Source organism: Tachyglossus aculeatus, chromosome 9 (genome assembly GCF_015852505.1).
Source record: "Tachyglossus aculeatus isolate mTacAcu1 chromosome 9, mTacAcu1.pri, whole genome shotgun sequence".
NCBI classification, from domain to species: domain Eukaryota; kingdom Metazoa; phylum Chordata; class Mammalia; order Monotremata; family Tachyglossidae; genus Tachyglossus; species Tachyglossus aculeatus.
The window spans coordinates 28,129,044-28,142,287 of record NC_052074.1 but is presented as its reverse complement, the minus strand read 5'-3'; the positions used below and the strand labels follow the sequence as shown (position 1 = coordinate 28,142,287).

Here is a 13,244-nt window from a genome sequence, read left to right as displayed (position 1 = left end):
GCCAATTGTCAGCTGTGTGACTTTGGGCAAGACACTTAACTTCTCTGTGCCTCAGTTACCTCATCTGTAAAATGGGGATTAAGACTGTGAACCCCACGTGGGACAACCTGATCACCTTGTATCCTCCCCAGCACTTAGAACAGTGCTTTGCACATAGTAAGCACTTAACAAATGCCATTATTATTATTATTGTTATTATTCTACCTTGAGTCATAGCAACTCAACAGCTGCCTGTAGAACTTTGTTTCTATTTATGCCCATCCTTAGCCCTTGTGGATTTATGTGTATTTCTAAATGTATTCTAATTTCACTGTTTGTAAAAATTTTAGGCCAGTCTCCCCCATTGCTTCTTGAGAGCAAGACCCAGTTTTTGACTGTTTCTGTTGAAGCTTCTCAAACACTTAGTCCATGCCTTTTCATTCAGTAGATGCTTAATGAATACCATCACTGCTACTGTTGCTACTCGTGATTTAGCCGTTCTCCCGCATGAAAGAAGGGGGCTGGCTTAAAAGATCCCTTCCAGCTCTATGATTCCATGGGTTTTGATTGTGTAGACAAAAGATGTGTTTGTTGTCACATTTATTCTGTGACCCCGTTTTGTCTGAATGACCTTGCTGGCCACCCGGATCTGAATAGACTGTCACATTGCCTGGAGACAAAAGGCATAGCTATCATCAAGATCATCATAAATAGCATTTATTGTGTTTCTATTTTGGGAGAGGGTGTCTAACAGGCTAAAGGCCAGTCTTGTGGTCATTTAGGTTTTATTTTTAGTATGCTTTGAGAGCATTAGAATAAATTAAACCAATACACCCTGAGTAGCCCTTCTGATTGGCATACAAATATTAGTTAGAGCCAAGCAATTTTCCAAACGCTCCGCTTCCTGCTTGTTTTTGAAGCAGAAAAAATGCAAACCTTAACCTTTGAAGGCTCAACTGCAGAATCATTTCCCCCACAAAACAGAGCCTCCAGTGTCAGATTTTTTCCTCCTTTTTGCAAACACAAGCACTCAGCTGAAACAACGGCTATGACTCAGTTCCCAGCGAATGCTGCCTGAATTGATTTAGTCTGAGTTCAGATTTAGCACATAATCATGTTCAATTTGCTCTACTGCACTGCCTAGAGATAAAAGGCTTGAAAAAAAAAATAGATTTAGCTTATGTCAGTCTTTGTGATGATGTCATTGCCGTGAGAGATGGACTAGGGCTGTTACTATGCTGTGCCTGCTAAATTGCAGATTTCATTAGGCAGAGGCAGCCCTAGGTGAAAGGAGCGACTCTCTGCCCACGACTCAACGCCTTTCAGCCTCTAAGACTTTGCAATAGAAATTCTGAATTGGAGGTTTGCACATAATTTACAGCTTCGAGGTTGTAGAACGTTCATATTTAATCCAAGAGGGGGAATGCCAGCCCGTAGCATGGACTGTGATGTCTCCACTCTGATTGCCTGTGTGGTGGATGTGGAGATTTTTACCAATCAAGAGGTTAAGGTATGCACCTGCCATCATTTTTATTACTGCTGTTGCTGCTGCTTCTAAAAGCCTTTTAATTTAGAGATAGATGAGTCTGTTTTGCTGTTTTAAAGTGAGAAGGCAGATGGGGTTCTGATATGCTTTTTGAAGCACATGTGACTGAATGATATCCTAATTAAGCAAGTTAGATGACAGCGTACACCGATTATTTTTTCTGATGAGATAAGCGCTGCCATTGTCTGTTTTCTAGTGTTCTCCGGGAGGTGACATTCTTGACACTCTGTTCATAATGCGTATATTGTACTTTTTTGTCATTTCTTCAGAATTCCAGAGGGAAACTAACCTGTCCTACATTTTGGAAAGATGGTTGCTGTCAAGTAATAGGAGACTATATGCATATTAAGCATTGATCTCTAGTATTTTAACCCAGGAAAACATCCCATTTGTAATTTAATTTAAATAGGTAAAGACTTCATAGTGTGTTCTTTTAATGAAGCATGAGAGTTCTGATCTTAACAATTCCCTTTCTACCAAAATTAGCTTCAGAAAGACATCGTATTTAGAAAGGAATTGTTTCTGTACAGTTGTTCACAGATGAAGTTTAGGCAGGTGAGTTGGTGGGATTGGGGAAAACAGTTTTGGATTTTAATAGTCTAAACTGGTTCTGACTGATTTCTTGCAGGAATTGTCTGGCATGGCTAAATGTCTCCTGACAAAATCGATTATATTAGCCATTGGTTTTGCTTTATAAAGAGACTTCTTAGTTGTCTAACTGGGAATTTGAATGACTTTCATAAGTGAACTAGGAAAGCTAAGCCTCAGAAGCAGCATTTTATTTCAACTCTTCAGAAAGAAAAATATCATGACGATTCAGTTTCTAAAACTGAATAGGAGAAAGAAGGAGTGATTGGACTGAGTAGCAGAGAATGTTTCTACCAATTCTGTTACACTGTTCTATAACAAGTGATAAGTACAGTGTTCTTCACACAGGAAGCCTCGATTAATGTCACTGATTGACTGATCCTATGACCAACTTATTTGCCATCAACGCTCTAGGCTTTACTAAGAAAGCCCAATATCCCTGTTACTTTGTACTGTATTATGTGTATGAGAGACACAGAAAGTACTCTACACAAAGGCTCATTTGTCAAGGGGGCATTGCGGACTGGCATTTCTCTCAGCGTCCCGGTGATGGAAACGTTACCTAAGGAAGCTTGAGAGGAGAGCAAGGCAAAGGCTGAGGAGCAGAAATTCCAGGCCACTACTTCTGTCCTTTGGGCTATGGTTACCTTGCTCGATTTTGCTAGAATAGCCTTTCTCCACACATCCAGTCAGCCCGCTTTCCGAAACAGTTCAGACGTCTCTCCCAAGAGACTCCGGGACACTGAAATAAATCTTGGGGCTCTGTCTAGGGATCAGGAATAGCCCCAACCCCATCAAAACCCCTGTCCAAATTAAGCACTCTTCATATGTGGCCAACAGGAGGCTTTTCTCGTCCCTTGATGCTATGCTCCAAGGCCCCAACTTCAGGACAGTCTTGAAATGGATTCAAGAATCCATTTGTTATTGCATGTTTTTAGTCATGGCTCAAAGGTGGCCATCTCTCATTTTGTACTCCGGCTAGTTTTTATCATTTGGCTCTGTAAAGCATAGGGCGAGGAATGGAGGCCAGAGTCTGTGAACCGGCCCTGATGGATTTGGTGAGCCACCATGTTGCCGTTCCGGATCAAACACCTGACTCTTTCATTAAGCAGCTGCCTGTTTGTCTGGGGATGAGGCAGGACCCTAACCGGTGGCTAAACCAGAGGCCAACGGAGCCTCTTGTCTGGGAGAAGAGTGGAAATGAGAAGGGCCCTCTGGGTTCCAGATGGGGCTGAGGAGGTGCAGCCTGTCTGAAAGGGGCAAAACCAACAAGGAATATGTTGCATCTGTGCTTATGGTTCCAAGAAATTGGAGTGGGTGAGCTATGGCCTCCTGCCCTACCCAAAATGTTTTGCCTCTCTATGCCCTCCTGCCTTACCCAAATTGCTTTGCCTCACTATGGCCTCCTGTGCTACCCAAAATGCTTTGCCTCCACTGCCTCCATTCCATGAGGCTCACCATTGCTCCTGCCCCATAGAGCTGGAGTCCCTGATTTTGCATAATCTTTCTGGGAGGTGTGTATCTATGCCAGATTTTCTACTCATGAAAAAGGTTCCCAGAATTATTAATAATTATGGTACTTGTTAAGTGTTTACTGTGTTCCAAGCACTGTTCTAAGTGCTAGGATAGACACAAGTGAATCAGGTTGGACACAGTCCCTGTCCCTCACAGGGCTCACACTCTTAATCCCCATTTAACAGATGAGGTAACTGAGGCCCAGAGAATCGAAGAGACTTCCCCAAGGTCACACATCAGACAATTGGCAGAGCTGGGATTAGAACCCAGATCCTTCTGACCCCTAGGCCCATAATCTGTCCACTAAGTCACACTACTTCTCACTATTAACTATTGACTTCCAGATCCAAGCCTGGGTTTCAGACTGAGAATTGTAGGAGATGGGAAGTTCAGATTTTTTTCAATAATCTTGCTTTAGGAGACTGCAGGTGTTGGGGCCTGAACAGATGGAGTGTTTTCTGTTATATCACATATTTTACTCTCCCAAGCACCTAGTACAGGGCTCTGCATACAGTAAGCGCTCAAAAATATGATTGATGAATTGCTGAAGTGAAGCAAAGCACATCTTTAAAAATCCTCTTGCTTCCACTTATTTTTTCTCACTTAAGGTGACTATTGGTAATTATTGTCCATGCTTAATCGCTTCCCTATTAAAAGAGTTAATGAAAGTTCAGTGCTCTTCTACCTCTCGTTGCAGCTTATATCCAATACACACAGCAGAAATGATGATGGAATTCATAGGTTTAATCCATTGCTTCTTGGTGCAGGATAATGGATAAATGAAGCAATGAAATAAAAAGCAAGATGTGTGCTTAACAGAGATGTACTTTGTATTATCCTTTGTCATTGTCAACCAAGCCCCAAGAAAATCATCAAATTGCTGTAAAATTTTTCTAGTCAATTTTGCTCTCAAGGGATCTAGAGACCCATCAGTTTCCTAAAGCTCATCTGGTTTGTAGTTTACCATTTCAAAACCTAAGCTCTTTTTGGAAAAAACGATTTACACATTGTCAGAATTTTCCTGCTGGAGAATTATGTTACACATCCGTACTGGTCCCAAATCTGTAAATGCTGCAGAGCCTTAGTTTCCTTTTTAGCAGATCTATAGAGCTGATCAGGGGAATTTGCAAGCATAATGGAATTTCCCAACACTGAGAGCATTATGTTCCACCTCTTTAGAAAAGATCGAGTGTGTTCCAGGCCTTTGGCTTTTCCAAACTGAATTACATTCTCTACCCTGTTAATAATAATAATGTGTTGTATTTGGTAAGCACTTGCTATGTGCCATGCATTGTACTAAGTGCTGGAGTGGATACAAGCAAATTGGGTTGGACACAGTCCCTGTCTCATGCAGGGCTCACAGTCTTAATCCCCATTTTACAGATGAGGTAACTGAGGTCCAGAGAAGTTAAGTGACTTGTCCAAGGCCACACAGCAGACAAGTTGCAGTCCTGGGATTAGAACTCATGACCTTCTGACACCCAGGCCCGTGCTCTATCCACTAGGCCATGCTACTTCCCCAGCCTGCATTTTTTCACTTAATCTCTCAGTTTTGATTTGCTCTTTTAGGAAGCTCTTGTTGAAAGTACTAGAAGATATTATCAAGTGGTAAAGGAGATTCAATGAATTTTTAAGAGATTTGATAAATTAATCTAACATTCCATTGTGTACACAACCCACAAATCTATGAAGAAGTTGTGTGTAATCCTTGGATATTTTGAAAGTGACAATGAAATGCTGTAGGCCTACATCTGTAGCCTCGGTTGTCAAAGTTGTGGAAGGGAAACAGCATGGCCTAGTGGAAAGAACACAGGCCTCGGAGTCAGAGAACGTGTGTTCTAATCCTGGCTCCATCACTCATCTATGGTGTGACCCTGGGCAGGTCACTTAACCTCCCCATGCCTCAGTTACCTCATCTGTAAAATGGGCATTAAGACTGTGAGCCCCATATGGAGCATGGACAGAGTTCAACCTGATTAGCATGTATCTACCCCAGAGCTTAGTATAGTGCCTGGCACATAAAAGGTGCTTAACAGATACCATTAAATGCCCGCCCTCCCACTCTTAGCCTGTGAGCCCCATGTGGGACAGCATCTGGATGTTTAGCACAGTGCTTGACACATAGTAAATGCTTCACAAATACCTCAATTATTAATAGTAGAGATAGAAAATTAAGTAAATTGCAGATAGGAGGATATATAAATGAGTTTTTGTCTTGGTAAGATATGGAAAAATGTGATAGTAGGAAAGTTGACCTTTCCACTAAGAAAAGATAAGGAAGAGGAGTTTTAGGGTAATGCGATATGCCTTTAAGATATAGGAAATTTCCATCAACAGACAATAAGTGCTAGGGGAGAGAGCAAAGCAGAAAAGAACAGGAGCAGAGGCTGATTCATAAATGATTTAAAACACATTAATAAACCAGGTCTTGTTATTGTAAAACTCGAATTGCCTGACTTAATTATTAGAGAAATAATAAGTGGTTTTAGGAATGAATTGAATCCAGACTGTGGAAATGGTGAAGGCAGTTGCCTATTTATATACTGTGCTAAAGGCACCTAAAAAGTTGAACTCCCAGGGAATATGCTTCCTTATTTGAATTTTACAAGGGTTTGACAATCCTTAAGAGGATATCTCTAAAAGAATTTCCTCAGGAGGTTGCGATATTGCTAACTATAGTAAGGGAAGAAGCTCTCACATTATCAAATAGCTTTTATGTAAAAGCCTGGAAAGGTAAATGCACTATTTATCAAAAGATAAGAGGGTAGTTAAGAGGGCAATTTGGGATGAAATTTCAAGTAGAATATGTACTTCTTGCACCAAACAGGGCTAAAGAATTTGCAGTTTCGGAACTCTAGAGACTAAATGGTGAGTGGAAGAAGGAATAAGGACACATGGAAATAACTACTATTAATCAATGGTATTGATTGAGTCCCCTCTCAGGGTCACACCTGGAGAATTTTCAGTACTCTACCAATCTCAACTATAGGAGGGAGAGTCAGGCAGAGGCATATCCATTCCATTCCTAGCTTGGGCAGTGGCTAGCGAATGGAAGGCAATCTGCTACAAGTCAAAACTCACCTGTGCTGGGCAGCAGCCACAAGAATCAAGGGTGAAGACTCAAGTTTACTGCGCAGAAGGAGGCAGTGGTAAACCACTTACAAATTTTTACCAAGAAAACTCTTTGGATACACTACCAGAACAATTGCAGATGGAGGTAGGGTGTTCTGGAAAAGATGTGTGCATAGTGTCACTAGGGGTCGAAGATGACTCAATGGCGTAAGACAAGATAATTGATTGAGTGCTTACTGAACTAAGCACTTAGTATAACAGAGTTAGTAAATATGTTCCCTGCCCTGTAGAAATAGATGCGGGAGGTTTCAATCAGTCAATGGAATGTGTTGAACTCTTACTGACTATTAAGCGCTGTACTAAACACATACATACAGTGGAAGCAAGGCTCCCTCTCTGCCGTCAAGGGGCTTATCAGTTACAGGAAGGGGGAGACAAAAATTATTTATAGTGAAATCAGAAGGGATGAAGATAAATCTATCATAGTCAGTGTGGTCTAGAAGAAGGAGCAGGGGGCCCAAGATTTAGGAGATCTGGGTCCTAATCCTGGCTCTGCTGTTGGCCTGCCATATGTCCTTAAGCAAGTCACCTAACTTGTTTGTTCCTTGGTTTCCTCAACTGTAAAATGGGGACTAAATGCCTGTCTTTCCTTAGACTCTGAGTCCCATGTGGGATGCGAACTTTTCAACCTGATTATTTTGTGTCTAGCCCAGCACTTAAATGTATGGCTCATAAGAGGCACATAACAAATGTTACAATTATTATATCAATATGATATTGCAGTATTGAATGCTTAAGTAAATATATAAATATACTTTATAAGAAATAAAATGCTTTACATGCTAACAATAACTAATGGTGGTATTTGTTAAGTGCTTACTATGTGCCAGGCACTGAATTAAGCACTGGGGTGGGTATAAGCAAATTAGGTTGGACACAGTCCCTGTCCCACATGGGGAATACAGTCTTAATCCCCATTAAGATGAGGTAACTGAGGCATAGAGAAGTTAATCGACTTGCCCAAGATCACACAACTGGCAGAGCCAGGATTAAAACCCAGGTCTTTCTGTCTCCCAGGCCTGGGCCCTATCCACTAGGCCATGGTGCTTCTCTAATGGTAGGTATTGGATTGAGGTGAATTAATGTGAGGAATTAATTGCCCGTGAATTAACTGCGCAAGTATTCTTGAAGAGGGTGAGCTTTTAGGAGGATTTTGAAGATGAGGAGAGCTGTGGTCTGGTAGATGTCAACCCGGAAGAAAAGTGTGAGTGAGGATTTGGAGGCAGGAGAGTTGAGATCATAGGAAAATGAGAAGGTGAGAATTTGGGAGAAGTGGAAAGTATGTGCTGTGGGGGCCACTGGTGAAGAGAGTTCATAAGGAAAATAGAGAAAGCTGCTGGAGAGCCTTAAAGCCAATAATACTAATAATAATAATAGCATTTATTAAGCACTTACTATGTGCAAAGCACTGTTCTAAGTGCTGGGGAGGTTACAAAGTGATCAGGTTGTCCCACGGGGGCCTCACAGTCTTCATCCCCATTTTACAGATGAGGTAACCGAGGCACAGAGAAGTTAACTGACTTGCCCAAAGTCACACAGCTGACAATTGTAAGGAGTTTCTGCTTGGTGCAGAGGGAAATGGGTAACCAATTGTTTTTGTTTTGACTATTACTTCTGACCACCTGGATCTAGCCAAAGCTCTAATCCAGTTGCATTTTTTTCCCTATGGTATTTGTTAAGCACTTACTATGTGCCAGGCACTATTTCTAAGCAATGGGGTAGATACAATGTAATCAGGTTGGACACGGACCTTGTCCCACATGGGGCTCACAGTCTTAATCCCCATTTTACAGATGAGGGAAGTGAGGCACTGAGAAGTGAAGTGACTTGCCCAAGGCCACAAAACAGACAAGTGGTGGAGCTGGGATTAGAACCCAGAACCTTCTGGTTTCCAGGCGCATACTCTATCCACTAAGCCACGCTGCTTCTCCAGTTCCATTATGTATTAATTTTTTACTCCAACCTGTGTACAGATATGGGCTGAGAAATGCTCCAAGAAGATGATCTGTGCAGAAGCATTTAGAATGGATTGAAGGAAGAGGCTGGAGGCAAGAAGAAGAATGAGGAGGCTGATGTAGTAGCACTAATGTGATATGATAAAAACTTACACCACTTTAGTAGCTGCTTGGGTGGAGAGGAAGGAAATGATCCAGGAAATATTATGAAGAATCTGCAAGATTGAACAGTTGATGGAACATGAGAGCTAAAAGATAGGGAGGAATCAAGGATGGTGTCAAAGTCTGGGCTTCTGGGGCAGCGTTTACATAAAAGCATTCAAGTATGTCGAGAAGGAGAAAGCAATTCATAATAGATATATATGACAAGGTACAATAATAGACAAAGTTACATGGCAGAGGGTGACCAAAGATTTTGGTTGAAGTACATCAAGTAAGAAAATATGACGGTAGAATGAGAATGGAAATTATATTCATTGAAAAGTGAGATGGAAACTATCAACCACAGAGGTGTCTTGTGGTTGGAAACATCTGCAACTACTGCAATGGATGTAGTCTTTTGCCTTCATTTGTAATAGCAGAAGGATTACAGGAACCAAAAAATAAAGGCCTAAACTATCCATTTAAAATCACAGTGGAACACTTGAGCAACTTAGAAAAGCTAGAAAGAAGTTGGATTCATCAATCAGTGGTATTTATTGAGCACTTACTGTACAGTACATTGTAGTAAGCACTTGGGAGTACAGTACAATAGAGTGGGTAGACATGATTCCTGCTGATAAGGAGTTTATAGTCCTGAGGAGACAGACATTAAAATTAGATATAGGGGAAATGGCAGAGAATAAGGATATGTACATACATAAGTGCTGTGAGGGTGGGGTGAAAATTAAATGCTCATTGGCTGCAGGTACAAGTGACTTAGGAGAGGAAATAGGATAAGTCATCATCAGTAGTGTTTAGAAGAACATTTACTATGTGTGGAGCACTGTACTGTCTGAGAGAGTACAATAGGAAAGAGTTAGCAGAAATGTTCCCTGCTAATGACAAACTTAGAGTCTAGAGGGAGAGACACAAGTTAATATAAATTATTTCTATTATAGAATTTAAAGATTTGTACACAAGTGCTGTGGGGTTGAGGGCAGGGCCCATATCAAATGCCCAAAGGTCACGGGTCCAAGTGCAAAGATGACACAGAAGGGAACGAGGGGTTAAGCAGAGACCTCTTGAGTTGATGAAGAGAATAATGAATTGCAACAGTTCATATTGGAGTATAAAACTAATACATTATGGAACTGAAGTAGAGCTTCAACTAGAACTAGATCCAAGTTGTCAGAAGTAACACTCAGATTGCGCACTAGAAAAATATTGCAACCGTGAGTTCTTGTAATAATATAAATTAAATCTGGGAAAGTAAATTGTATTGCTATAGGGAATTGTAGAGAAATTTGGGATTTAGAAATATACTCAGTACTTGGGATAATTAAAATAATTTTTATTTACCAAAGAACGTCTTGGAAAAAGTGATATATCAGGTGGTATTTAAAGAAATATGGGGTTACACGGCACTTACAAAATTGAGTATAAGAAATTATGTTATTCTCTCCAAGGAACTGCACTATCAGTATGATGCTTAGCACACAGAAAGTGGTTAACTAATACTACTATTATTATTGTTATTATTATTATTATCATCATTATTATGACTGGAACTGAGTGATGGTTGTTTGGATGGAGAAGGGGAAGATACTGGAAATACAGAGAAATAACTGACAGGATTTAGGGAGAAACCAAATGTGAGCATTGGAAGAGAGTGAGAAGTTAAGGATAATGCCAAGGTACACCCCTAAGAAATTGTTATGTTGCCAATTGTGATAGGAAAGTTAGGTGGGGAGGGGATCTGGAAGGGTTGGTGATACTTTATCAAACTAATCTAAGTGCTCAGAGAGGCTAACACATCCAATCTTATTTCTAGAATTCTTTTTAAGGAGACTAGCTATACTTCCCTGCATTTATTTCATTCCCCAAATTCAATTTCTTAAATCCTTTTACCCTGATCTTGCTGGAATGTTTTCCCATTTTTATGTTGAATTTGAATAGCCTATTATCACCAACTCTGTCTGCCTATGTCTCACGTATTTTTGGTTAACAACCTCCAGGCTGTAAGCAATTGCAACTTCTTTTTCTAATTGGAGTTGAATGTTATCTGTTTCCTTCCTTAGATAGTTGCAACACATTTGTAGCACAACAGACTTTAATTATGTTCAGTATTTTGAAGCTCATGTGAGGTGAGAGAAACATTCAGGGACTATATGGTGTAGTGGATAAAGCGTGGCCTGGGAGTCCAAAGGTCATGTCTCTTCAAGTCACTTCACTTCCCTGTGCCTCAGTTACTTCATCTGTACAGTAGGGATGAAAACTGGGAGCCCCATGTGGGACAGGGACTGTGTCCAACCTGATTTGCTTGTATCCACCACCATGCTTAGTACAGTGCCTGGCACATAGTAAGCCCTTAAAAATACTATTATTATTATTTATTATTAGACAAGTCACTTGAATTTTCTGTGCATCAGCTACCTCATCTGAAAAATGGGGATTGAGACTATGAGCCCCATTTGGGACAGGTAGTTTGTCCAACTTGATTTGCTTGTATCTGCCCCAGCGTTTAGTACAATGCCTGGCACATAGTAAGCACTTAACAAATGCAACAATTATTATTATTATTATCCCTTGATTTTTGTGTTTATCTTTGAAGCTTGTCAGTTGCCATTTGGTAGGTTGCTACATTTTGTCTCACAGAGAGTCCTATTCAGGCAGTGGGTCTCCTTTCACAATAGGTGGAAGCTTGCTTCCTGCAGAGACTCTGGAAAAGGAGAGGGCTGTCTTATCTTTGCATCTCTGAAAGGATAATTGTTCTCCCTTCCGAAACCACAAAGTGTGAGGATTTAACTCAATGATGAACAATCGAAGTGCGGTGTTACAAGAACAGGGTTAAAATGGTGGCTGACTGATACCATTTTACATATGCCTTAGGGGTTTAGACAGAGAAATAGTACCTGGGTTAGAAAGTTAAATTTCTTTGATGTGTTGAAATTATATTCAGAGTTCTGTTGTTAGGCCCAAGACGATAAACCAATAATTTTCCCTATTCTCAGTTTTCCCATCCCACCAGTAGAGTTCAATTCTATTTAAGTTCAACAATACACGTCTACTCTAGTTGCTGTAAAGAATAAGTTAAATAGAACAACTTTAAAATGGGGATGCATGTCACCAGATTGATGGGTACAGGAGCCCAATGTAGTTGTTCAAAAGGAATACAGTGTTTATTTCTCTAAACTTGTTCATCTTTTCAGGCTATTTAGGTCCTTCTTGTATACTAAATGGGATTCCCAAGAATTAAATCCATTAACACAACTCCAAAAAGATGTACATCTTTCTTCCTAGCAGTATCAATCCCACTAATTTTAAAGAGCCAGAAAGATTAGTCCATGTTTTCAACCCTATAACATCCCATAGGGGTTGTATGTGTGGAAGGAAAATCTTGACTCATTATCGCCCCTTCTCTATCAAGACACAGTCTAAATCCTGAAATTCAAGGGAATCCAGCAGGTTGAATCCAAACTGATTAAATTAAGAGAGAAGAACAAAGAAGGTGCTCTCATGGTGGTCATTGCTGTATTCCTCTAAACCAGGAGAAGGCCTGAGTAACTTGATTCAGAAGTCAAAAGGTTAAACCTAGCCATAGTTAGGAACATGTTTAGAAGCTGTCTCTAAGAAGAAATTCTCACTGGATATTAGGGACAGGGTTGTAGTCCTGAAGAAAGAAGAATCAATTAAGGGATCTACCCCATTGTATCTGATCCTTAAAGAAAAGAAGGCATTAGTTGACATGTAAAGGAGGAAGGAAAAACCCCAGGGTGAGTAATTATAAACTGATGTCATTGAAGATATTGAAGAAAGAAACGAGGAAATTCACCCAATTAAATTATTTTTAAGGAAGGTAATTTAATTTATCTTTGGGAAATAGGAAAAAATCCCACAGGAAGGAAGTTTAAGCACCAAAGTAATTGGGAAATGATGGTGGTGGTTACTCTTCAACAACGCTGTGCTAAAGATACTTGGAAAAAACATCCCTCTGCAAAAAATAAAATTTAAAAAGAGTAAAGGGAAGCCAAATGAGCCAAATAAAACATCACATAAAGACCTGAAACACAAATGAAAATGCCACAAAAAGTGGAAACTAGGCCATTTTACAAAAGAGAATTATAAGAGGTAGAAATTATTTACAGAACTAAAATGAGAAAAGCAAAAACAGAAAATGAAGTGCAACTTTTGAGACATAAAAGTTTACAGTCTAGCAGGAGAGACAGATACTAAATACACCAGGAAAATGGCAATCTTAAAGATGGTGTTGAAAAGGCTTTGTTACTTTTATTACATTTTTTCTTCACATAATAGGTCATCCAGGTCGGTTTTGTCTTTGGGACAGAGAGAGGGCAGGGTTTTTGAGAAGAGAACAGGTGGGATAGGGC

The 13,244-nt window shown here is 40.2% G+C and overlaps 1 protein-coding gene and 1 non-coding gene across 4 annotated transcripts in view; both read left to right on the top strand.

The window, feature by feature from the left end:
* Positions 1-13,244, top strand: part of RCAN2 (regulator of calcineurin 2) — a 161,402-nt gene that overhangs the window by 108,820 nt on the left and 39,338 nt on the right. The window contains exon 1 of one of the 3 annotated variants that reach the window (XM_038751420.1): positions 1,187-1,489. The exons of the other annotated variants lie outside the window; for them this stretch is intronic. Within the exon in view, the coding sequence (XP_038607348.1) occupies positions 1,403-1,489 (87 nt within the window). The 5' untranslated portion in view covers positions 1,187-1,402. Of the gene's footprint in view, positions 1-1,186; positions 1,490-13,244 lie in introns of those variants that run through there. 3 annotated transcript variants of the gene reach the window in all.
* Positions 6,562-6,699, top strand: LOC119932667. The gene has a single exon (XR_005452409.1). It is a non-coding gene; the product is annotated as a small nucleolar RNA SNORA7 (small nucleolar RNA).